The 26982-nt window shown below is 35.3% G+C and overlaps 1 protein-coding gene across 2 annotated transcripts in view; it reads left to right on the top strand.

Annotated features, from left to right (window-relative positions):
• Window positions 1-26982, top strand: part of ssp3 (SCAPER domain-containing protein short spindle 3) — a 460137-nt gene that overhangs the window by 70279 nt on the left and 362876 nt on the right. For both annotated transcript variants that reach the window (XM_090403385.1, XM_090403386.1), the window contains 2 exons: window positions 6201-6502; window positions 19874-19974. In XM_090403385.1, the coding sequence (XP_090259511.1) occupies window positions 6201-6502; window positions 19874-19974 (403 nt within the window). The remainder of the gene's footprint in view (window positions 1-6200; window positions 6503-19873; window positions 19975-26982) is intronic.

Here is a 26982-nt window from a genome sequence, read left to right as displayed (position 1 = left end):
GATGTTATCCATCTTCTTTTAATCATAATCATATCGACCATGTTCTTGGTTCTCCCATCATTTGATTTCCACGTCCATTTTCTACACTCCTTTTGCTGGAATTTTGTGTTACAGGTCATCATCTCGTGGTCCATAGCAAATTAACATTTTTTCACCTCGTTTGTTTCTTTCTCCAGAACTATATTTTCCCATGACACTTTCCCAACCATCATTTTCTATTCCAACTTTGGCATTCCACTCTCCTTCAATAATTAGTATATCTTTTTTTGGTATTGTTTCTGTTGTCTCTGTCAGATCTTTTTAAAATAAATCAATATCCTCATCTGTACTGTCAGATGTGGGTGCACATATCTGGACTATTAATATGTTTAAATGGTTTTGCTTGAAATCTTGCTACCATGATTCGTTCATTGACTGGTTTGTAGCCTAACGGTGCCTCTCTAGCTTTTTTGTTAAGAAGGAAGGCGACTCCTGCTTCGTGCTTGGTTTCATGTCCTGACCATTATCTCATCGGATACTTCGCATCCATTATCTCTCCTAATGATGTCCATCACATCTCTGCTACTCCTAGACTATCCCATCGATATCTCTTCATTTCCTCTTGAAATAATTCTAGTTTTCCTGACATCTAAAGTGTCTGTACATTCCATTTCCCTACTGATAATAGTTCTATTAGTTTCAGTTTCTGTTTCCTTTCGGTATCCTACTTTTTGATCCAATCCCGATTGCTCGTTTGGTATCACAGACCTTGTTCATCTGGGCGAAGTCCGAGCTGGCATGTTTTAACTGTTGATCATATAGGCATAAGCATCAGATAACAATTGTGTTTTCTCTTTATGGTCAGAGCATCAGTACTCATCTGACTGACCCTTTTCCTTTATCGGCTTGGGACTTGCATGAGAGCTTTAAGGATCTCATTGCAGAGTTACTTAAACTAATTACATATTACTAAAGAAGGAGTAAAGTAATGATATTGTTATTTGTGAGTAATGGGAAAAACAAAGAACTTGATGAATTTCTAGTATATTGTATTCTCTGGATTATTTTAAACATTCTTTGTAGTTCATGAGGTGTGATAAATTAAATACTCGTATATTAAAATAAAGAAATTTTATACTATTTTTCCATATTTTAACAGCTCATTCTGTATTTTATCGTTTCTGACTATTTTTCTGTTTCTGATTTTTCTTAAAATGTTTTCTGTTGTGACATTATTTCTAAATATTTATTATATTTTAGATTTTCAGACAGTTATTTTTTCTTTGTCCTCATAGAAATTAGTAAAATATTCTCAGCAGTTTTGTCAGTTAAGAGTATGTTTATATATCACATTATTCGGCTCTTTAGTTTCCAATCATTAATCTCCAGATTTCCTTCTTGTATCCATAAAAGTTGTGTTCAAGCTGTTTGAAATTCTTGTTTTATTTCATCGATTTTATTGCTAGTTTCAGAATTTTATGTTATACTTTTCTTTATTAGATTTATCTTGCAGATCTGCTAAAAAGTGTTTTTGCACTTCTTTATAATTCATTTCCAAAAAGTACAAAAATGTCCACTCTTCCATTTATTTCAGACTGTTCTGACCTGCCGCTTCTCTCCACATGGGACACCTATTTTTGATGGAGGGGATCCCTCAGTACACTGGCCTTTTATTTTTATTCTTCATCCTTTTCTATACTTTTTTATTCTTTGCCTACATTTCCTAAATCTTTTTTACTCTCCTATCTTTCAGACCACCCCCACCACCTGCTGTCATGTTTACCATGCATCATAATCCATGAACATCCAGAAAGAGGACTCTCTTAATAGTCTTGTGCTACTATTGGCCTCTGCTTTGGAAAGTTGGGTGGGCTTGAATGGCTGTTGGACTTGTTTGTAAGGATCAGTGTCACTGTAATAAGTCTCCTTCCCCAATTAGTTTTGGGGAGAGTGGCTTGCTACGGTGCTTGTATTGCATCCCAGGTAATCATGGCCTGCCACTTCCAAGCATGTTTATCACTTTGCCACATGTTAGGTGTTCACACATAGCTTTGTGGCAGGGATCTGTGGTGCCAATCAAATCCTTTTATGCGTGAATCCTGCATCCTCTAATTTTTCAGAGGCTCTCATAAGGCTTGACTAAGTACCGATATTGTAGCTACATCGTGTGATAAGAGAAATAATACATCCAACACACACACACATATATACTAAAATATAAGCCAATTAGAAAGAGATGGCAGGGTAGACCTCAAAAAAGGATATTGGATGGATAATGAGACCAAAACAGACCAATATGGTCTATACCCATAATTAGTGTTATGATGATGATGATATATATTCTTGTTGGAATGTTATGTCAATGACACTCAAGAAAGCTATTGCAAGCAGCATCATTGGGGGAATGCCATTACAGTAACATCTCATGAAACACTCAACTGGTCTAGAGTTGTATTATAAGAACAAGATCTCCTTGATTTTCCAGTTTAGATGATATGTTTATAGCTCAAAGGTCAAGGAGTGAAAGACATGATGTTTATCCTGATACTTAGGGATGATATTCTCAGTATCATCTTTGAATGTCTTGACACACCTTGTTTCCAACATTTGTAAAATCAGAATACCTCTGCTATCTTGTTAGGTGTTCAACATCCCTAATCCACTAAGATGCTTTAAACAGCAGAAAAATGGGAATGCCAACTGGCAGTCATGGCTCTACCATCTGTGCCAGATGTGGTAGTAAAGGGATGATAATAAACCTTGCTTTGAAAAAGACTTAAATGCATCATCTGTAAGGGAGACATTCCAACCTATGCCCCAGCATACCAAAGGTGAAAGGATGAAAAAGAGATACAAAAGAACAGAATGGAACAAAAGATCTCATATCAGAATGCAGATGCAAAGAAGAAGCTAGCCACCATAAAAACTGCCCTGAAATTCTCTTATGCCGAGATGGTGGCAGTTAAGAAAATATATAAAGCAACACTAACTTGTATGTCTGTCCCACCATCATATAACAGCACACCTCTGAACTTGATGATTGTGAGTGCTTTTCTTTGAGTACATTAATTGTCTGAATTGAGAAACCTAAATGAGAATCCCTTGTCAAAAAATCATAGTAAGAGCAACACACAAAGAAAAACATCTAGACATTTCTGCAAGAAAAAAATGCTACTTTAATTGCTGAATCTCAAGTTAACCTCATAACTGAACCTGACATATCAGATGATATATTAAACACTTTTCCAGGGGAAGAGATGAACACTAGTCATATTTCCTAAAATCAATTCACAAACACAATCCAATCCAGACACAGGTAAACTATTGACCTCTTGGAAATTGTATGTCTTCAAAACCTAGAGAATAAGGAAATTGTTGCATCACAACTATTATTGATTTTTCCACTAAAATATCAGTGATAATCATAGTTCAGTAGAAATATGAATTTGCATGTTTCTGTTTGCAGGAGACATATTTAAAACTCATTGAGAACCCCACCTTAAGGTGCCATTTCACTGTTTTTTTCGGAGGACAGAACTGGAGATGGACATTTTCAATGAGGAAGTACTATCCTTATGGGCGACGATACCCCATTTCAGTACATCCAGCTTAACACTGTTTTTGAAGCAGTAGATATCCACCTCTCAGTGAAATTTCTTAATATGTTCCATTTATTTATTACTCAGATTTATTTATCTGAGTTCTGAATTAATTCAGATTGGTCTTGATAATCTCATATTATCCTGAGGCTATACTTGCAATTATTATTACAGTAACCTCAATGGATTCAGCAGACTGATTGTGTGAGGCTTACTCAACCAACGACATTTCAATCATATTGAATCTTGAAATTATTTAGACTTCGTGCATCATAATGTACTCTAGCAATGCATTCCACTCTGTAAAAAATCTATTCTTCACATCCTCTTTCACCACATCTTTATACAACTTCCAGGAATGGTCTCTCATTTATCCCATCTTACTGTCCCCTCTTTTTATAATCCCTTCTGTATTAACCAGGTGATTAATCTATATTAATCAACTTGAAGGTCTCTATCATTCCTCTTTTTAGGGTCTTGATATGGCCACTTATGGATTACTGTGTTCAAGTCACTTGAGTTTCTTGGAGATGAGGAAGTGGTGGAAAAGATCCAGAGGCAAGCAGTTAAGCTATGCAATGCAGATAAGTTTTAGTAAAACCAAAACAATGGCAATTGATAGAAATGGAGTAGAACTTAACTTATAAGTGGGAGAACTAGAACAAGTTAAAAAATTCAGTTACTTAGACATATTGATCACAGACAGGTTTAATTATGAAGAACTATCGAACACAGAATAAATCTAGGATGATCTACTATGACCAAACTTACTAGTATATGTAAAAATAAACATCTCTAAAGAACTTAATCAAAGTACATAGCTCAGTGTTTCCACAATTCTTTTCCCCAGTGCAAAGACTTAGGTTATTGATAGACTTTGAAAACAATAAAGTGTTTGAGGAAAATAAATAAAACAACATAGTGTGTGTGTGGGGGGGGGATATATATATAATATATCAGGAGATCAGATAAGAATTACACTGCCTTATTTCACTAATAACAAGAAACAAAGAAAAACAGTTACATTGGTATAGAACACGTGTACATAATACCTGCTAAAAGATTCTCTCAGATTTGATTCCCCAGAATGGAAGAGTAGAAGGAAAGATGCTGCCAGAAAGACTTAGTAGGAAACATACAGAAAACATCAAGTATAAGTGATCTGAACTCTTACAGAAATTTAAATAACTCGACTGCAGACAAATTAGACCGGAAATATATCATTCGTGGTTGTCTCAACCTGTCTTAGGCAGATGGTGAGGATGACGATAATAGAGAGAGATTATTTAGTAATAGTTTTTGTGGGTGTTTCCCAAGTTTTCAGCAGAAAAAAGTGTATACATACACCTGTTGAAAACACTCTTTTCATCCAGATCCTGAGTTAAAAGAATTGGATAAAGTATTATTCCAGTAGCAACAGAAGCCAAGTTCCTAGGACTCATCTTTGATAGAAGGCTTACATTGCTTGCATACATTTGCCAACTGAGGAAAAAGTGCAAGAGAGCATCGAATCTCTTTTGTACTCTGTTCTTGAATGGGGTCTTGATTGATCTTCATTGATTCATCTTTATCATGCACTTATCCATTCAAAGTTGGATTATGGGTCCCATGTCAATGGATCTGCATAGCAGAGTGGACTATGATGGTTGGATCCTACCCATCATCAGGGTAGCTGCTGGTACTTTTCACACATATCCCATTCAGAGTCATTATGTTGAAGCAGATGAACTGGTTTATCACTTAAAATAAAGTCTCTTCAAGAGCATTCTACAGGGGCTAAGCTCAATACCACTCATGTCAGACTGTTATACATCCCTTTGGTATGCAAGAGATTATGCAAGCTATTAGCATGAATATTGACAACATTATCTGCACTAAACATAATAACAGCATTCCTCCATGTCAGGTTTATATTCCATCCTGAAACCTATCACTGTGTCAACTAAGGAAGTCTCACACATAATCATCTAACTACATGCAGTTATTTAATGAATACAGATTGCAGAAATAAAAGAAAAATGCTGCCAAAAGTGTATAATTTATACAGATTCTTTGCGTTCTTTATAAGCCACTCTTCTCCAGTGTATAATATGCATCCATTGCTTTGTGAGGTTCAGAACTGTTGTTTAAAATGAAAACCCTTAATTTAGATCTTCAGCTGTGCTGTGGATACCCAGCTATAGTGGAATTAGAGAAAATGAAACTTCAGCTACTAGATCAGCATACGGTTTGTCAATCCTATATACAAACTACAGACAGTTTATAAGATCAGTACTAATTATTCAATTGCAGTCATCATGATAGGAAGCACTGACAAATAAAGTTGCATAAGATTAAGCCTGAAATTAAATTCTTGCTAGGCTCTGCATAGGTCACTGTGATCTTATGCATTCTTACATACTGCAGGCTGATTTACCTTTTATTAATGTTTATTATTACCTTGAGTACTGCTATAATCTTTGATTTTGCACAGTATGACCTATACGGTCCTTGCACCAGTATACCTTTAATCAACTAACCAATCTAGTAGTAGTTTTCCATTAATGTGCTATATGTATATGTTTACAGTCAAGAGTGTGAAATATAAAATATATATATATATATATTTTTTTTTTTTTTTAGCTAAAATTGCCAAAAAACCTCCAGCTTCTCCTCGCCCAAAATCTGCTTCTCCAAGGCCACTTCCTCAGTCTGTATCTACTGATAAAACTGATGAAGAAAGTGGAAGCCACTCTCATGCTAGTAAACGGTGTTCTCCTACATTTTATCATTCACCAAATAGAGTTAGATCAGCATCAGCTGGTAGAAATCCCCAGAAAGATTTGAGAGCAAGGTACTGGGCATTTCTGTTTGAGAACTTGCATCGGGCAGTTGATGAAATTTACCAAACTTGTGAAACAGATGAAAGCATAGTTGAGTGTAAGGTAGGAAAAGATTTAATGGTATGTCATGAAGCTACTTTTGGATATTTCAGTTACTAAACAGGTTCTAGTTTAACCTTTTTTTATCCCCCTTTAGTTCTTAATTTTAAAGTGTGTATATATATATATATATGTATGTATACATACATATACTTTGTTATACTTTAAAATTTAATAATATATAAAATTTTAAAGTACATAATCCCTTACTCTCATATGCTCACTTCTCTCTCTCTCTCTCTCACACACACACACACACAATGGCATAAACCACAACCCCCCCTCCTCCCCCCTCCACAAAAAAGATTACTCTAAATCCATCACCATCCCCTACATCCGAGGCACCTCAGAAAAAATTACCAAAATTCTAAAAAAACATGACCTCACCTCCTGTTACAGGCCTTACAAAAAATTGGCATCCCTTATCTGCTCTACCAAAGACCAACCACTTCCCCTAGACCTACCTTGTGTATACCAGGTCCCTTGCAGTTGTAAACTGTCGTACTTTGACCAAACAGGCAGGACAGCAAATATCAGAATTTCTGAACACAAGGACTACATCCGGTTTTACAAGTATAGCCATTCTGGTCTTGCAGACCATGCTCTGGATACTCGCCACAGAATACGGTGGAAGGAAGCAACAATAATACACCGGAGCAAATATAAATTCGAAAGATTATTTATGGAATCAGCCTCTGCCCTAAGAAACTCTCCAAACCTCAACAAATTTGGTTGTATGCGACTGCCCCAAATTTGGGAGGCATACATCAGCAGACCTTCAGCCCAACGGCCAAGAACGCCTACTTAGCCCTCCAGAGGGCACCATCAGGACTTCTAGGAGAACGATAGCTTCAAATCTTCATTCTCAGTTACTGTATTGTTATTGCCTTGTGTGCACCTGCCTTTTCGTAAGTTCCTTTAGAAAATGGCAATGTGACATTGCCGAAATATCGGAAATATCTATTAAAATATAATTCAATTTATATTCGTATCTACGTTGTTTCAATTCCCTAAGTTATTTAGAAATTATTAGAAACAGTATCACATTATAAAATTATAAAGCTGCCAGATATTGAGGGATTGTGTGCATATGTGTGTTCACACACGCATGTGATTTAGTGTGATAGGGCAGCACAATCAAGTGACCTTGGATGTGGCAATAGTCCGTGATAAGCATGCCTGAGCAGGTATAGACTGTCATTCTGATGGAGTGCATAATGACTGAAGAGTACCAAGAATGTTTGAACAGCTAGAAAACATCCATCCATCCAATGGCAGTCCTGTGAATGGAGATATCTTGTTACTGTGTGAGATGGACACTGAGTTGCAGCAAATTGGTTAAATGGCAGTGCAATACAAATCCAGTTTTCTGAGTCACACAGGAACATGCATTGAGTTGCACTGTATCGCAGATGGGTTGGAACAGCAGTCAAGCAACTGTTGGGGTACAGTGGTCGTTAAGAACACAGATACTCAAAGAGAGGAAAATATTTTTTTGAGCTGAAAAATCTCAATTCCAGTTCCATGCAGATGGTGTGGATAAGATATGACAGTAGTTGTCACCTTACGCTGTTGGTCACTCTGAATGTTGTAGTTTACTTGAATGTTGTTAATGACCAGATGAATATCAGTCCAGCCATTCATTTCTGCAGAATTTTATCCATCTGAGGATGGTTACTTCCCCACACGATAATGTGCCATGTCACAAGACACACTATTCGGGTGACTTGGCCATTCTTCATTGTCTCTACCCCACATAGTCATTACATCTCATTCAATTTGAATTCGTGGAATGAAGTAGAACAAGCTGCTGCAATAGCAACTTGTTATACTTCATTTCTGCAACGATACAATCTGAGAGAAGTGAAAGATGCAAATGAATCTAGATTAGCCGCTTCATTTATTGAGGACATTGAATCCTTGCTCTCATATTGAGGCTGCTTTGAGGACTGTTCTAATAAACTGACAGTTTAGTTTATCATCATCATCAGCATTGAATCGTTTAAGAGGACGTCCTGGTTTTCTTTTTCCTAATGGCTTGTACTTTAAGGCTTGTTTTGGTAATCTTTCTGTTTTCATTCTTTGAATGTGTTCCATCCATTTATGTTTATATTTTTTAATTTTTTCTATTGCTGGTTCTTGGTTTAATTCTTTCATAATATCTTTGTTTCTTTTGTGATCAAATAGGGTATACTTTGCAGTTTTTCTCATAAACTTCATTTCTGCTGTTGTTAATCTTTGTTTGTCTTTTTGTTTTATTGTCCAGATTTCGCTTCCATACATATATAGAGTTAATTATCGTAGACAGGCTTATACGTTGGTTATGCATTATTAAAACACTTAAGGAATAGAACAATATCGGAAAATATTTATTAAAGTTTAATTTAATTTATATCCTTAACTACGTTGTTCTATTCCTTAAGTGTTTTAATAATAGAGTTAATTACACCTGTTATTTTTAAATATTTTGCCAGTTTTACTTTTATATCTTTTTCATTTTCATATGTGATCATACATCCTAGGTAGTTAAATAAATTCATCTGTTCTAAGATCTTGTTATCTATTACTATTTTAGTTCTTGCTGGATCTTGTCCTTTAAAGGCCATAGTTTTTGATTTTTCTGTTGATATCATCATACCATAATCTTTGGATATTTCATTTAGATCTAAAATAGCTTTCTGTAGTTTATCTTCAGAATTTGTAATTATTATTTGGTTGTCGGCAAAGAGGAGAGTGTTTAAGTTAGCTGTAGGAGAAAGTTTAATTCCTTGATGTAAATTTTTACTCCATTTTATTATTATTTCATTTAAGTAGATATTAAAAAGAGTTGCTGAGAGGGGACATCCCTGTCGGACCCCTTGGTTTATCTCTTTTGTATATAATAGCTCATGATTTAATCTTATTTGTATTTGATTATTTTCATATATACAGTTATGCACATGTATATAGTTTATACATGTGCATAATAGGGATCCTAGCAAGAACATCACATTGCTGGGAATTACTTTTTTTTTTTTTTTGACTTTCTTTGATCTTTCGAAACACCATCTGGTGCAGAGTAATATGCTTATGCTTTTCAGGATCAACAATGAACATTGCATGCATATGAAATGAACAACACTATTGTATTCTTTGCCTACAGGATATCCATTATAGCATTAGTGCAAGGCAACCTCATATTCCAGGAATCAGACTTATAAAATAATGACAACAAAAAATATGGAATCTATATTAAAATTCAGATATCCCACAAATAAAAATTTTGAAAAAAATGAATTTCAAGTTAAGTTTATTATAAAATGCTTATAAATTAAAGATACCAAGAAATTATATACTTGGTTTAATCCTTTATCCAAGTGTAAGCAAACAAGTTTGAGCCTGTAGTATTTTCAGGACTGGGGCAACTCATATAAAGAAGCTAAGACTTCATCACTCACCATAGTATTCCATAATGCAAAGCACATCTCCTTGTGGACATGCATGTATAATGCTATGCATTATGGGAAGGGTCACTACCCAGACCAGTTTTGACCTTTATTGAGGTCTCTTCAGTGGGAGCCAGGCCCAAGTGGAGATACCAGGCAGAAGCATTAGCAAGGTCATCTCTACCTATAGGAGTTGCCAAACGGTGTGCCTCCTTTTTATTAAATTACTCTGGATTTAGAGAAAGATGTTGAAAGTTTATTTTTCACTGGTTAGACTATAATAAATTTAGTTTAATTTTTTTATCAAAGTGTGAGCAAACAAAGTTTTGCGCCTGAAAGTATCTTCAGGACTGCGGTAAGGTAGTACAACACCAGGCAACTCATTGCAAAGGTGGAGCAATCTAACAAAGCTTGTTGAAGTAAAGTTCTTATAGTTCATAAGTTAAGGTTGAAGTAATGCAAAAGTCATATTTTCATATACGAGTAGCCAAAAGGTGTCACACCTTATTATTAAAATACTCGGGATTAGAGAAAGTTGTTGGAATTTTTTCCACTTGGTTATATTATAAATTGGAGATGCCAAGAAATTATATACTTAGTTTAATCCTTTATCCAAGCATAAGCAAAAATGTTTGCACCTGAACTATTTTCAGGACTGGCTGATGGCTGATTTCAGGATGATGTGAAGTCTTAGCTTCTTTATACAAGTTTCCCCAATCCTGAAAATAGTTCAGCTGTAAACTTGTTTGCTTACACATGGATAAAAGATTAAACCAAGTATATAATTTCTTGGTATATTTAATTTATAATGTAACCAAGTGGAAAAACTTCCAACAACTTTCTATAAAATGCTTAATTATTCCCTTCCCTTAGTTATTATCTCTTACATTGCACTGTTTTGAAAAATAAAAGATGGAAAATTTACCAATGCTTAAGGTTAATTTCTGTTCACATTTCAGAATAGATTATTTATTTTATTTTTAAACATGAATTTGTTTTTATTTTTTGGGAACAGACACAATAAATAAATTGTACAGAAATAGAAATATAGAAAAATATTGAAGAACAATGAAGGAAATTCCAATTAACACGTTCGCTGCCAACTATGAGTATACTCGTAGTTGGTATATCAGCACCACAAGCCAGCTACGAGTATACTTGTATGACGCTTACCGCCAGCAACGAGATTACCCGTACTGACCTTGAAGAAGTGAAAATGCTTGGCCTGTGGAGCTAGCAGCAAAACTGTATATATACTCGTAGATGGTATATGCTCCACACAAGCATATACCATCTACGAGCATACTCGTATGTCGATTACTGCTGGCAACGAGATTACCTGTACTGACCTTGAAGAAGTGAAATTGCTTGCGTACGGGAACAAACTATGCTGAAGTAGTGTGGCAGCGAACATGTTAAAACAGCATACTTTCAGTCAAGTGAACTTAAGGTTGCTCCATTAATAATTACAATCACCATTAAAGGAATTAAATAGCATAGGAGAGTAATTACGTGATAAAAGGCAGAAAGTTGCTCAGCTTTTGATCCTTGAAAAATGCTAAGGTGGTTTGTTTATTTCTTCTACTTTGGCTGGATGGGAGGTTAAATGGCAGGATCTGGTCAAGAGTAACACCCAGCTAAGCCTAATTTCACTTCAACAATCATGAAGCTGACAGAGAACTAAACGTTACATGGAAGACTACAGTCCTAGCACTAAAAGTAACCATTATATATTTGGATGTCACTCTTGACCATACTTTGACTGTTAATTACGTATAGAGAGCAAAATTCTATAAAGAAGTATAAGTTTGTATAGGGAACATCATGCTACAAAAACTAAAAACTTATAAAAAATCATAAAAGGGCACATATGTTACTTTCAGAAATGCAGCTCTTTCCTTATGTTTTGCACCCACAGAATGTGCATGCCCAATATGGATAAATTCATGTCACACCTCAAAACTTGATGCAGTGTTAAACGAGGGTTGTAGACAAATCACAGGCTTCTTAAAACCTACAAAAGTGATTGATCTCGACCAGCTTTCTGGTATAGCTTCCACCAGTTATTAGAAGAACTGGTCTTACAACAAAAGAGTGTGCTCGCAACAGCTGAATGATTACAGACATCCAATATTTGTGCAAAGTCAGCCAGAGTTATCTCATCTCACACCATAGTTTCTGTCTTCTGCAGAATCTGTGGTGTAAAGTAGGAGCAACCATCAAGAATTCTGGCAAAAATCTCTTGATGATGCTAACACCCTGAATGAGCTACCACTTACAGCTGCCTACATACACTTTTCTGCAGAAACAAGGGATCTTGTATTCAAGATTTTCTGTAAAATGGAATGTCATTTTTAGGGGAATGTAGAAAGCTTTGTAAAGTATTAATTGCACTGAAGGCTGTTTTGATGGTGATCAGTTTTAACAATCAGTCTAGAGTAGGGTGGGATAAGGTACTTGAACAAGATGGTTTTTCAGAATATAATACAGTAGAACTCAGTTATAACGATCACGGTTACAGCGAATTCACATTTATAACGAATAATTTTTAAGGTATATTTGAATTACATTTGATTTAATGCATGTATTTCATGTTTATTACGAATTCGTTTCACGGGAATAATGAACGAATAATACATGTTAGTCGTTCCTTTACTGACATTTCGTATATACGCATTTTCTGGTTCTGGAAAAATGTCGGGAGTCAAACGGAAAATTTTATCGGTTTCCGAAAAAGTAGAAATTATACAGGAGAGTGGAAAGTGGCCAATCAAATCTGACAGTAGCAAAGAAGTATGGTTTGTCCCCATCTACAATATAAACAATTTGGAAGAATCGTGAGTTGACTCTGAAAGCTTTTGAAAAAAATTTATCGAAGTAAAAAACTTAAAAAGTGTAATAAAAGTGACGTTGACTAGGCACTTCTTTCGTGGTTTAAAGTGCAAAGAACTGCTGGCTTACCTATTAGCAGACCAATTTTGAAAGTTCAAACTGAAAAATTTGCTGTTCAACTTGGTTATAGCGATTTTAAATGCAACAATGGGTGGATTGATCGCTTTAAGAACAGAAACGATATTGTCTATGCAAAAGTAAGTGGCGAGGCATTGTCCGTTCACAAAAACTTTGTTTCTGACTGGATCAAAATGTATGGCCAGACATCAAATGAAGGTATGGATACAACAACATTTATAATGCAGATGAAGCAGGGTTTTTTATAATTTAGTGCCAATAAAACTTTTCAATTTAAAAATGAAAAGTGCATTGGTGGAAAACTTATCAAAAATAGACTCACAGTTTTAGTTTGTGCGAACATGACCAGTAGCGATAAAAGAAAGCTTCTTGTAATTGGAAAATCGCCAACGCCTAGATGCTTTAAAAACATAAAGAAACTTCCCGTTGATTATACAGCGAATAAGAAGGCCTGGATGACATCTTCAATTTTCGAAAATGAAATTCGCAAGTGGGATAAAAATCTTCGCAGTGAAAACCGGAAAATTTTGTTATTGATTGATAACTTTCCTGCCCATCCTGTAGTGGCTAATTTAACAAACATAAAACTTGTTTTTTTGCCACCGAATGTGACATTTGTCTTGTAATCACTTGCTCAAGGCGTAATTAGAAGTTTTAAATCCCATTTTCGTCGTCTGATAGTCTTGGAACAGATAGAATGCAGAGAAAAATCCGTGGAAAATGCTTATGCTTACGACTCGAAGATCAGTGTACTTCACGCAATACGTTTAATAAGTGATGTTTGGAATTTGGTGTCATCGTCTACGATACAAAACTGTTTTAAGAAAGCCAGTCTTGCGGAATACGAGTGCGAAACTGAAGGAGATGAAGAGGATAACTTACTGTTATCAGCATGGTTAAAAGTGTGAAACTTGAACAATTTTGAAATGTGCGCAGACATTGATAATGGCATCACAACTTTGGGTATACTGACAGATGCTGACATCTTAAAATAAATCTCTCATACACCAGAAGAAGATAATAGTAGTAGTGACTCCGAGGTAGAAAATAACAATGATGAGAAAATCGTTGCCTGAAGCAGAAAGTGCTTTACATATTTTAACAAGATTTATGGAATCGTGATCTGTAAGTTCAGACGATACATTCAAGCATCTTAGTGGTATAAGGAACAATTTCAAATGTATGAAATATGCGTCTTGTGCAAAGCCACTTGATGATTTTTTATGTAAAAATGTGAAGTTTTAAAAATAAATTTTTGTTCTCTATATGTATGTATACAGATATGTATTTATGTTACCCAACATACCTATGCTGAGAAAAATCTGAAAATATTTTTAATTCGCTCAAATTATGACCTTCTTGGATATAACGAATAGTGGTTATTACGAACAAATATTTGCGGTCCAGTGGAATTCGTTATAATAGAGTTCTACTGTAATTTTTTTATTAACTTCCTTGAGTAGTCATTTTGGAAATAGAAAAAGATGGTAAATTATCATTCCTTTTGTGTCCGTGCGGTTAGCCTAGTGGCTATGTGCTTTGCAACCATATCCCTGTGGAAGGAGTGCCCTGGGTTTGATTCCCATCATTGATGTGAGGAGCTTAAGGATCTTCCTCAGCCACTGCCAAGTTAGCCGGTCTTGTGCGTGGACATCAGGGTTTTTCCTCCCAGTTTATCTGGGATTTTTCATTCTGCAAGCAGGGAAACTGGTCCTGTGAACACACGGATTTACAGCCATAAATACTTAACCCCCCCCCCCCCATGAGGGGCTCAACTTGCCCCAATAAGGACGGGGGAGAAAAGGGAGGAAACTCCATATGAATAAATAAATAAATAAATAAATAAATAAATTCCTTGTGCCAGTCAAAATAAATCACACAGGAGGATTAAAGAATAATATTCATACAAAACAGTAGTTAACTCTGGAACACAAACCTTTAGAATATTTGGAGAAATCCTGCTTTGGAGACTTTTTTTTTTTTTTTTTTTATGAGGTACATATTGAAAGTTTGTCTGCCACATGGAGACGGTTTGTTGAATAGTTTAAGTTTTAATCTTTACTAGTTTCTAGTTTTGTATACCTTATAGCACACTTCTTCAGGAGAATGAAATAAAAACTAAACTGATCTTGAAACAAGTTAGCTGATGGTATCAGTAATACAAAACATTTGAAATTGATTTAAAATGTTGTGTACATGCAGTTTTTATTGTATTATGATGGCTAGTGATGTGATGTGTTGGATGTTCAAGATTAGCATGGTCTAGGTTTTTAACGAAAGATTGCCAAAGCTGATGTAAGATCATACCTTGTTCCTTGTTGCATTGATTAGTGTGTTTTATCATTTCTGATAAGTCTGTGAATGCTCTGATGAAGAAATTGTAATCGATATAGATCATTTCTGTATGCTGCTCAAGTGCTTGATAATTTGTCTCTGTTGCATGTGTTACTAGATGATGCTCCCCCCCCCCCCCCACAACATCCTTTATTTGTTCTAATGTGTATCTATCCCAAAAGGTACTCAATGCAGAGGAAGACCCTTAAAAAGATGGAATTGAGTCCGGAACAGGCTACTTGGCCTATAAGCCTGGAAAGGAAGAAGAAGATGTGTGTATCTCTCTTGATCAGCCTATTTCTCTCACATAGCAAATTTCACCAGTTAATCTTGTATACTCTTGGTGTTTTGAGTGTTAATTGAGGGAGGATAAAGAAAACTTGGGATCTTATTTACCAGGGAGAAAGACACTTTGTATTGCTTGCTGACACAATATCTCTGAGATCTTATCCATGACAGACAATATGTAAGAAAGCAACACACTCTGTATTCTTGTTTTTTCTGTCCATTTTTTTGATTTAGGGGACTCTTTATGGATATTCTCCACGATTTTTTTTATTATAACCATTTTTCGGAAGGATAAACCCGAGGTGCTTTGAGTTCTTAGCATCTTTTCTTTGTATTGCTTGACATTTTTTGTTATATTCTCTATCTTGTTGGGGTTTTATAATATTAATTATTTGTGATGGATGGTGGAACTATACATGGGGGGGGGGGGGGGTATTTTCCTGTTGTGTTGGTTTCTATAGACTAAATTACAAAGTTTATTCTGCTATTTTAAGGAAACTTGTGAATAATATTTGCATGCATTTTTTTTTTTAAACTGTTCTTGTAATACCACTGAGGATGGTCTGCTATTTCCAGACTGAAATATTTGGTTAATTAAATATCTTTCTTGTGTTTACGTGCATATATCATTCAAAGTTTATTCTGTTCAGAGACCTCCAAGAATGCATCAGAAAAAAAAAGGCAGAGATCTCTTGTTTTCTAATTCAACAGTGAACTTGTAATTGTTTTGCCTAGCCAGGCCATATGATGAATACTCATCCACAGCATAACCACGTTTAGATCATAATTTTGGGAAGAAATATATCAGGACAATGGGAATTTTTTGGTATTCAGCTCGAAGTTTCTCCTAGTCTCTTTTTTTGCAAAAAATCAAACAATGTATTAAATGTTTTGAATTTGGAATGGTAGGATGATATTTACTGAATGGAGTACAAGAACTGAAGAAAATTAAGAAGCCAGATGATTGTGATTTTCTGTGAGTAATCATGAGATATAATCAAGTGCAGATGAGGTGGACACAAGATTAGGCAAAAGTTTCAACTAGTTAGGATGACTGCCGTTTGGAAATATGGAACTTTCCTGCATTTACACTTTCAAAGTGAGTTTTGAATGTCTTGATAATTTTCTTTAAACTATTTTTGAGGTTTATTATAGGCAGAAAAGGAAGATAGAAAATTTCTGTGAAAGCCAGTTGTTATTTTCTTGATTGATATCTTGAATAGCCTTGGCACATTTCTTGGTACACAAGGCATATATGAGGAATTAGAAATTAAAGTCTGAACATGGAATGAATGTTTCTGCATATGAATTGCTTTAGCAATGCATTCAAATGACCAGCTGTAATAATCCATTTAAGGAATGGATTATTATTGTCTATATTATTATTGATTATATTGTCTATAGCTTCATTTAATGAAGCTATAGACAATATGTGGATGAATGTGTCTGTGCGAATGTTTCTCCATAAGCAACTTTTAGGTTGTAATTTGAATTACCAAGAGAACAAACAGCATCCACAATGTACTTAGAAGGTTCATTTGTGATGAAAATGCCAGACTCACTCAAACCTTGGAAATATCAATAACGTGCACGAGTCTCTTTGATCCTTTTTTTTTTTTTTTTTTTTTTTTTTTTTTTTTTTTTTTTTTTTTGCCTGTTTTCAACGGTAGATGATAATTAGGAGATCAGTGAATTAAGAGTGGTAGACATTGCTGGTCACTAATTATTTGCTGTGCCTTCTGGTGATGAAAATTTGGCTGAAAACGACATTCCATTATTCTTCAAAAAACAGAACTGAGGACAATGGGATAATAGTTTCATGATTGACTTTTGTTTCCCTTTTTTTTTTTTTTTTGGAAACATGAGTATAACAGAAAAAAAAGCCAACCGTTGTAAATCTAATATAGGAAGAGTGTTAGTATAGTTACCATTTGGGAGGGAGGAATAGTATCAGGACCATGAGACTTCTTGATATCCAAGTTATTTAAGATTCTACTGATTTCTTTCTGGTGAAAGATCAGGAAAGGCATATAATAAGATGTTTTCAGTTCAATGAGAGGTAATCTTTCATAATCATCTGTTCAGGAGCTGGAGGGAACGAATAATATTAGATCAGCCTAATGGATGCTGTTATTACTTAAAATGAGGCTGGTACCATCTGTGAGCGAGAGAAAGAGAGAAAAGAAGATGGCCAGAAGTATTGAACATTAGACGTTGACCCAAAGGACTGTGCTCAAATACAAGGAATCGATGCATCATACACAGAAACTGTAGCAAGGGGGAGAGTTTGATTTAGTTGAGATTATGGCTAAAGCAACTGAGTCTAGGCCAGTATTGTGTATTATTTGTGTGAATTCTCCACTTAGTTCACTTGTTTTGGTGGATGAAAAACTGGAATTTCCTGGATAATCCTGTTACCTCTATTTTCAGATCAGCTAACTCACCCTCAGTTAAAGGTCCTTTGCATCCTTAATGAGATTCAAATCCAGGTCTTTTCACAAGAGAGATCATTGTTGATACTATCTGAGCTATTGTTTCTGGTTTCATCAGAGACAAATGACTAAGGTAGTATTGGGACTCAGTGGGAAACATTAGTTATGGAGAATGAGTTGAGGAAATGTAAATTGCAGAGTATATCTAAAAAGAGATGATATGATAAATATGATTTTTAAGTAGCTGAAGGAATGCTGCATGGAATGGATGTATGGTGATGAAGGGAGTAAGGAGTTGTATTTTTTACGTGGAGAGTGGTGGGTGAATGAATGTGCAGTTTCTTATTATTGTTGCAGTCCTTTCAATTTCACCACTATAAATTTTTGGTTCATTCTTAATGGACTTTGCCAATTATAGATTTTTTAGTTCTATTTGTATTTGCACCAATAACACATTTTCTTCTGTCATTATTTCTCTGTAATCTTCATCACCAGTGTAACAATATAAACATTGTTGACATAAACATTCAGATAGCATAGGAAGATGAATTTTTACTCTTTCTGAATAAAGAAAACTATAATTGTATATTTACAATGTAAATAAACATTTATAGTTAATGAAATTATTATATGTACAGCCTTTCTGATGATCCCGGCATAAGTTGAAAAGGTCGTAAATCCAGAATCACTATATGAACCATAAGGATATGTTAACAGTTTTTCTTCTTCTTCCTCTTTATAGCGCTTTTATCCCACTTGATGCAGGGTCCGCTATGATTATGCAATTATGAGAACAACTGGCTTGTCACAGAGCCTTTTTTAAATGGCTGTAGATGTGTTGTGTTCATGGGGCTGGTTCTGGGGGGACTAAAAACCCAAGTTTCTAGGTGAAGAAACCCCCTACCTCTGTATGAGACCAGCTAACTCACCTTTAGTCGGAGACCAGATAAAGTTTCTTCACATCTTGGACAAGAATTGAACCCAGGTCTTTCCCTAACCAGAGGACTTCATCTATACTGACTGAGCTATGGAGGCTCTTGCTTAACAGTTAATATGCCTAGGTTCTAAAATGTGTTGGTCTACTTTTGCCTGATTTTACTCTTTATTTATAGTGAAATAATACAATTTTATATTACTGTGTACAGTACTGTAATAAAATACCATATGTGATAAAATAATGTACTGTAGTAAAATAATCAGGTGGAAACACACAGAGCAAGGGTAATTCTTCAAAACTGCTGCTTTTTTTTTAATTAGAAGATTCATCACAAAATGCAGGTAAGGCTAGGTCATCAACAACAACAACTTCAAATTCAGAAATTGCAACGAAGCATTGTTATGATGGTTTGCTACATGCACTTTTGTGGAAGGTTTAGGCTTCAACTTCAAAGTATGATGTGACGTTAGGATTGAACCACTTCAAAAATATGCACATGCTGTCCAACTTAGTCTGCACAGTTTTTTTGCATTTTCTTTTCTGCATAAATTTCTCTCTAGGAAGCAATTATAGCTTGCATCATTGACTATTTTGGTAAAGCTCTGTGTTGAGTTTTAAGTGGAGTTTTTTTTAATTTTTTTTTTTCACTGATAAAAACATTGTATATTGCTATACAGTTAATATACTTCTTGGGTGAGTACTTTCCTATTTATAATATAATCATAAGAAAAAGTTGTTCGATTGATTATATTTCATTAATAATAATGTTATTAAAGAATTTATAACATTTATTAATTATTGTGCATTTGTTGTCCCATTAAAATGGGCTATTCTATCTTTGCTCTTGACTAGCTTTAGTTTTTCCTCTCATACCATTTGATTATTCTATTCTTGTGACCAATCCCCAATTTCTCAAGTGTTGGAAGTCATGTAACTCCTTATATTATATGCAAGTCTGGTTTATTTAATTTTGTTGCTCTTATTTTAGGAGGCAATTATGATGCTAGAGAACTACACAAAGGAATTTCAATCTCTTATTGAGTGGTTGAATATTAGTAAAACATTTGAAAAGACACCACCACCTAACAGGTATTGTTATTTATATAATAATAATAAGGTTATTTAGAAGTTCATTGTGTATATATCTTCTGCATTTCCAGTTTGTAACTTTTAATATCTCAGTATTTTCTTTTAAAGATGTTTTCCTCAAAACTCATTTAGATAATCAACCAAGTGGAATTTCAGAATTTAACACAAGAATATTATTGAGAGTATTCCCAGTAACATTCTCATTAAGGAGAAGGAAAAATTTTATTATTATTACACTATATTTCAAGGTTGTTAGATATATCAGAAATAGTATTCATAAATTAAACTCTGTTATGAGCCTGAATTTACCAGTCAAAATAATGAATGAATACCTGAATGGATTTAGAGAAACAATCGCTCACTACAGCTTTCCATAGTTCAATACATTTTCTTGTAGAGCATTTCAAAGCCAGCACAAATGGTTTTTTCCATTTTTTTTTCTTCAAAATTTTTTTTCTTTTTTTTTTTTCTATAACAGTGAATGGATACCTATCAGTACCAAACATAAACAGATAGAAATTTATTCTTCTAAAACAAAAGTGTCAGGTTTTCGATTTTCATATTATTTAAACTTTTCATCATGAGTTAATATTGTACTGTTGTATGGATAGCATCTCTTTCCTGAGTAAGGTATATTTACTTTTATTATGCCAGTACTATATTTTAAAGATATATGTTATCATAACATTATTTTAATTATGTAAAATGGATAAAAAATACAGTTCACTAAATAATTCAAAGTTTGTTAAAATTTTACAGATCAGATTTCTGAATGAACACAAAGCAAGAAAATAAACAGTTAACAGACATTAAAATCTAATCATGTAGATAATTAAGTGACCTTGCAAAGTAACCCTCCCCCTCTCTCTCTCCCTTTTAATGTGTTTTCCCATCATATAAAACATGATAGAATACACAATTTAAAAATTTAGATATTTAGTTGTTGGAATATATTCTTTTTATATTATCGCTGATGATACAGCCACATCTAATGACCATGGTATTAGATAGAAGGAAGGGGCATTTCTTCATCACAGTTCCTAAATTTTCAACATTATTCAAGGATTGTGAAAGCAGCAACCAAATTTGAACAAAGCTTATTCTACCAATTTTTTGCTTTGAGATAGTTATTCATATAATGGCATGCAAAAAAATTATTTTTAAAATCATCGTCATCAAATTCCTGACATGTATCCTCAAGGGGTGTACAGGATATGATAGTACTACATGAAAAACTTATATCATCACTAACTTCCTATCTACAATTTTTCTCCAAATCAATCTGTTACCTGTCAAGACTCCAACATTATCAGATCTTATATTTCTGTCTTCTAAGGCACTTTTTACTGTATCAATCCACCTATATCTTGGTTTTCCTCTGGGTCACTTTCCTGCCAAAATGGCAGAGAACACTTGTTTTGCTTACCTTCCCTCTCCCATTCTGTTTAAGTGACCATGCCACCTGAGATTAGCTCTGCTTACACATTCCTGGGATTCTAACAATGTCAAGTTCTTTTTTAATATCCTCGTTTTTAATATGATATTGCCATTGATGCCCCTAATCTTTCTCAGGACTCTCATATATGCGGTCTTTGGTCAATTGTTGTACGAGGGTGGTCTGAAAAGTTCTTGGCTTCGACTATAGATAACACTATTGGTAAGATTTTTTTTTTCTAAGATAGTACATCTATCATAAGCATCCATGTGAAATTGTAAGTCATTCTATCCAGTAGTTTGTTTTATATAGCTGTCTGAAGCAAAAGTATTGTCCATATCCCCTGAAATGGATAAAATTGAGTATCGTGTGGTTATAAAATTCTTTCTACAAGAAGGTTTAATGCCAAAAGAAATTCATTCAAAGTTCATAAAGGTTCATGGGCACTCTTCTCCTTCATTTTCGACAATTAAGAAATGGGCTGCCGAGTTTACACGTGGCTATACCAGCCTTGAAGATGATCCACATGAAGAACGTCCAAAGAGTGTAACAATACCAGAAATCATTGATCGAGTGCACGATATGGTATTAGATGATTGGTGAGTCAAAGTGCGTGACTATAGGCATTTCAAAAGAATGTGTAGGATATATTTTGCATGAAGAACTGCATATGAAAAAGCTTTGTGCAAGATGAGTACTGTGCTTGCTCACAGCAGATCAAAAACGCACTCGCACGAAAATTTCTGAACAGTGCTTGGAGCATTTTAACAAGAATAAAACTGATTTTGTGCATCAATTTATTACTATGAATGAGACTTGGATTCACCAGTGTTATCCAAACAGTAGTCAAAAGAGTGGACAGAAGCCAGTTGTGGGCAGAAGACAAAGTCGGTTCCATCAGCAGGAAAGGTCGTGACATCAGTGTTTTGGGATGCTAAAGTCATTTTGTTAATTTTATTAATTATCTTGAAAAGGGTAAAACAGAAACCAGGGAATATTATTCTGATCCTTTAACCAGACTAGACAAAAAAATTCGTGAGAAAAGACCCAGTTTGCAGGGGGATAAAAAATTCATCAGGACAATGCACAAAAGTATTTTGGCAATGCGGAAATTAAGGGATCTGCACTATGCATTGTTGGAATACCCACCCTATTCCCCAGATTTGACTCCCTCTGACTTCTATTTCTTCCCAAAACGAAAACTCATCCTCGCTGATCAGCGTTTTTCTTCGAATCAAGAGGCGATTGCAGCCGAGAACCACTACAGGGATAGGATAACGGCTGGAGCATCGCTGGAATAAATGTATTAGTCTTGAGGGAGGTTATGTTGAAAAATAAAAATAATTTTGAAATTATAAATTTGTTTTTCCATTGTTAGGCTGAGAACTTTTCAGACCACCCTTGTATTTCTAACCCTGCTCTCAGATCCATAAGTAAAAATCGGTTTGAACACTCTCTTGTATACAGCTAATGTAGCGTTTTGACTAATTTCTCTCTTATTCCAAAATTTATTCTGTTGACTTCCTATCATACTGGCTTTATTGATTCTGCTGTCCGTTTCCATATTTAATTTACGATCTTCACTAAAAATTGTGCCTAAGTACCTGAAATGTTTTACTTGTTCTATAAGTTCTCCATTCACAGTGCAGTTGATATTTTCAATGCTTCTGCCTATTTTCTTTGTCTTTGTTTTGTTATTGCTGATTTTCATACCAAACTTATTACAACAGTTATTCAATTTAGTCTAGGAATCTTGCAGACTTGTATATGATTTATTTAAAAGTATAACATCATTTGCATGAAGCAAAGAGCTGAGATTAACATCTCCAATTTTGATATCAGGCTTAATACCACTTTTCTTCGTAATGTGATCCATATAGATAATGAATAACAGAGGGGATAATGTACATCCTTGTCTGACACCAGATTTAACATCAAATCATCTTCCTGTGCTTTCTTCTATTCTTACTGCTGACTTACAACTCAAATAAAGACTAAGTATTGCTTGATGTTTTTTTTTTTATGTCGAGCCCATAAACAAGAGGTTGGTAGATCAACTTATAGTATATTAGTACTATGTATGGGTTGGGAAAGAAGGTACTTGTTCACATTGGATTTGAATGATTGTATATTGTATTCCTTAGTGAACACGTCAAGGGGATGACTGATCTTCTCCTCCATCCCAATTGCAGTGATGAAGGAGGAGAAGAAACTTGTTCTGTGGCTTTCAAGGTGCAGTGTGTAGGGATGCTGAGCAGCAGCTGCACATGTTCCAATGAGCTTAGAACTAAGTGGGGGAATTATTATTGCTATTTTGGATGAACATTTTCCATGGAAATATTTGTAGAAAACACATAGTGCAGAGACTGATCATTTGTGCGAAAGTGAGGGGGAGTGAGTTGGCAAGAGATGGGTCATTAATAAGTCTGATTGCTCTCCTCGGTATTGAGTCAAGCATTTTGAGGGACCCCATCAGTGGGAGCAGTATTCAATGGTTGGGCAGATTTGGGATTTGTATAAGGGTAACAGCTATTTAGAGGTGAAGTAACATATTGAGCAAAAGAGAAATCCTAGTTTTTTTAGAAGCTGAGGATTCAGTCGTTATTATGTGTTTATGCCTAAGATTTAATGGATTTTTTACAACACTCAAAAAGAATTAAAATAGAATTTAATACTTCCTATATTTCGTCCTAGTCACTAGGACATCTACAGGGATTACAAAACAATTAATGTAACATGCACACAAAAACTTACAATACTAAGCCCAACCACGTGGGTGACACTAAAGTCCTATCTAGGTGGAACGCCCTCTAAGGGCGGTAGTAGGTGGCCTGGAATGTAAGGTGGGACGACCTCTGGTGATGAGTGTTTCCCAAATCTTCGGAAGCTTAATGCAACCTTATTTATTAAGATTTGGTTGGTTTCTGAGAGCTGCTGCTGCTTCTAAGAAAAGTCTCTCTTTCTCGAATTTGCTGTGATGGAGCATGGTGGTTTTCTTCCATGATACTCTGTGGGTGGTGTCCAAAACATGGTCAGCCAAGCCTGAATGGCCATAGTTGTGTTTAACGATGCACGACTTGTGTTCCTCCAGGCAGATGGATGCCGATCTGCCTGTCTGTCCAAAGTATGCCAGCTTACAGGAACAGGGTACTTTGTAAACTCCAGGCAGAGAGAGAGGAGGGAGCTGATCTTTTGTAGAATGGATATGGGTAGCAAGTTTGTGGTAGGGCTTATATGCTGTGTGTAGGTTATACGTTTTTAGTATCTTGGCTATTTTTTCCGAAGTGCCACGGATGTAGGGTATGGTGATGGCATTTTTAAAATCTTGTTGACGAGAGGGACGGGGAATGGGGGAGGAATTGATTATTTTTTTGATACTGTGTTCGCTGTAACCGTTGGAGAGGAAAGGTCTGTGTATGTGGTTAAGCTCAGTAGGGCAGTTCCAGAGGGCGGTTCCACTGGAACAAAGATTGTGGACTCTCTTGGTAAGAGTTTTAATGATGCCATATTGTTGCGAGGGGTGGTGGTGGGAGAGTTTGTGAATGTATCTGCCTGTGTGTGTGTGGGTTTTCTGTATACAGTGAAGGCAAGTGTATCATTAGGCAGCAGTGTGACTAAGGTGTCTAGGAAGGGTAAACAATTGTTCTTTTCCTTTTCCATAGTAAACTGGATTCTTGGATGTAGGCTATTGAGATGACTGAGGAAGGAGTCTAACGTGTCTGGCCATGAGGCTAAATAGAGAACACGTCATCTACATATCTTAGCCAGATAGAAGGTTTGAGTGGGGCTGAGTCTATGGCTCGTTTTTCGAAATCTTCCATATAGAAATTGGCAAGGGGGTAAGAGGGGGGGGAACCCATGGTGGTTCCCTCTATCTGCTTGTAGATTTTTTTCTTCCAAGAGAAATACCCAGAGTTGATGGCAAAGGAAAAGAGATCTAAGATGTCAGAGGGAAAAACGTTTTCTAAGAGAGATAAAGTGTCAATTAAGGGAATATTTCTAAACAAAGAGGTGATATGAAAGCTTACTAATATGTCTGTATTATTCAAGGTTAAATTTTCTGTGAGGACTTTAAAGTGGGTCGAGTTTTTTATATAGGAAGCGGAATTTCCGGTGAGAGGGGACAGAGAGTTGGCCAGCTGTTTAGACAGTCTGTAACAATGTGCATTGGTGGCCCACTCAGGGCTATAGTAGATGCCACCATTGCACATTGTTATTTTTGTGTACATGTTACATTAATTGTTTTGTAATCCCTGTAGATGTCCTAGTGACTAGGACGAAATATAGGAAGTATTAAATTCTATTTTAATTCTTTTTGAGTGTTGTAAAAAATCCATTAAACCTCCAACATAATGTCCTCACAGCACTTAAGCCTCTACTCAAGTGTGTATGCCTAGAGATGATGGCTTGATGTCGGTAATTCCAAGAAGAGAAATCTCAGATTGTCTGGAAATTTGAGTATCAAAAATAATACTGGGAGAAAATGGTTCTTTTTTATGAGAAATGAGACATTACTGGATTTTATTTGCATATAATTATATAATGACCCATTCAAAACTATAGTGTTTTGAATAGCTTTTCTCTTGGCACCTTGTTATATGACTTTTCCAGATCTACAAAACTTAAATACACATCTTTGTTATATTCCCATGATTTCTCAACTATTTGTCGTAAAGTGAAAATCCTGACAGCCTCTGTTTGGCCTGAATCCAGCTTGTTCTTCACCAACCTTCCTTTCCACAATCCTTCTCAACCTTTTCTCAAGTATGAATAAATCTTACCAGGAACACTCAGTAGAGAAATACCTCTGTAATTCTCACACTTAGTTTTATTTCCCTTTTTATGTATGGGTACTATGAGAGCTCTACTCCAATCATCGGGAATTCGTCCCTCTGTTCAGGCTTTCTGAACTATGCAGTGCAGCCACCGTAAAACTTTTATACCTCTATACTTGAGCATTTTTGGATGAATATCATCTACCCCTGCTGCTTTTTCACATTTCAGGCTTTTGATGGCTTTTTCCACTTCAAGTATGGATATCTATTCCTGATTACATGTCTGTGAATGTTTTTTACCATTGTGCTGTCATCACTGCTTGTTTCATTTAGGAATTTTTCAAAGTAATTACTCTATACATCAAGAATATCTTTTTTCTCCTGTTTTCATGTCACCTTTATCATCTCTAACTCCTTTTACAGCACTCTAACTCCATTTCTGAGCTTTTTCAACAACCTCCAAAATATTTTGTCACCTTCTTGATATTTATTTTCTATGTTCTAACTAATGTCTTACCATGACCTTTGTTTAGTTTTACACCGTGTTTAGCTTTCTTACGTTTGTCTCTGTGTTCTCAATGAGCACAAGCTGACTTATTTGCCAGGAACTTTCAATATACTTTCTTATTTTCCTTTACTGCCTCTTTAACTTCCAGTTCCAGTGTCCCCTATGGAGTTCTGACTTTTCTATCTTTGCAGACAACCTCACCTCATGCCTCTCTGGCTGAATCAATCCATGTTTTCTTTGGGATTTGGCACTGAATCTCCAAGGTTTGGTTTCTGTTCTCAAACTCGTTG

This window comes from Typopeltis vanoorti, chromosome 14, assembly GCF_054136105.1.
Source record: "Typopeltis vanoorti isolate ZY-2024b chromosome 14, IOZ_Tvanoo_1.0, whole genome shotgun sequence".
NCBI lineage: Eukaryota > Metazoa > Arthropoda > Arachnida > Uropygi > Thelyphonidae > Typopeltis > Typopeltis vanoorti.
This window is presented reverse-complemented; position numbering and strand designations above follow the sequence as displayed.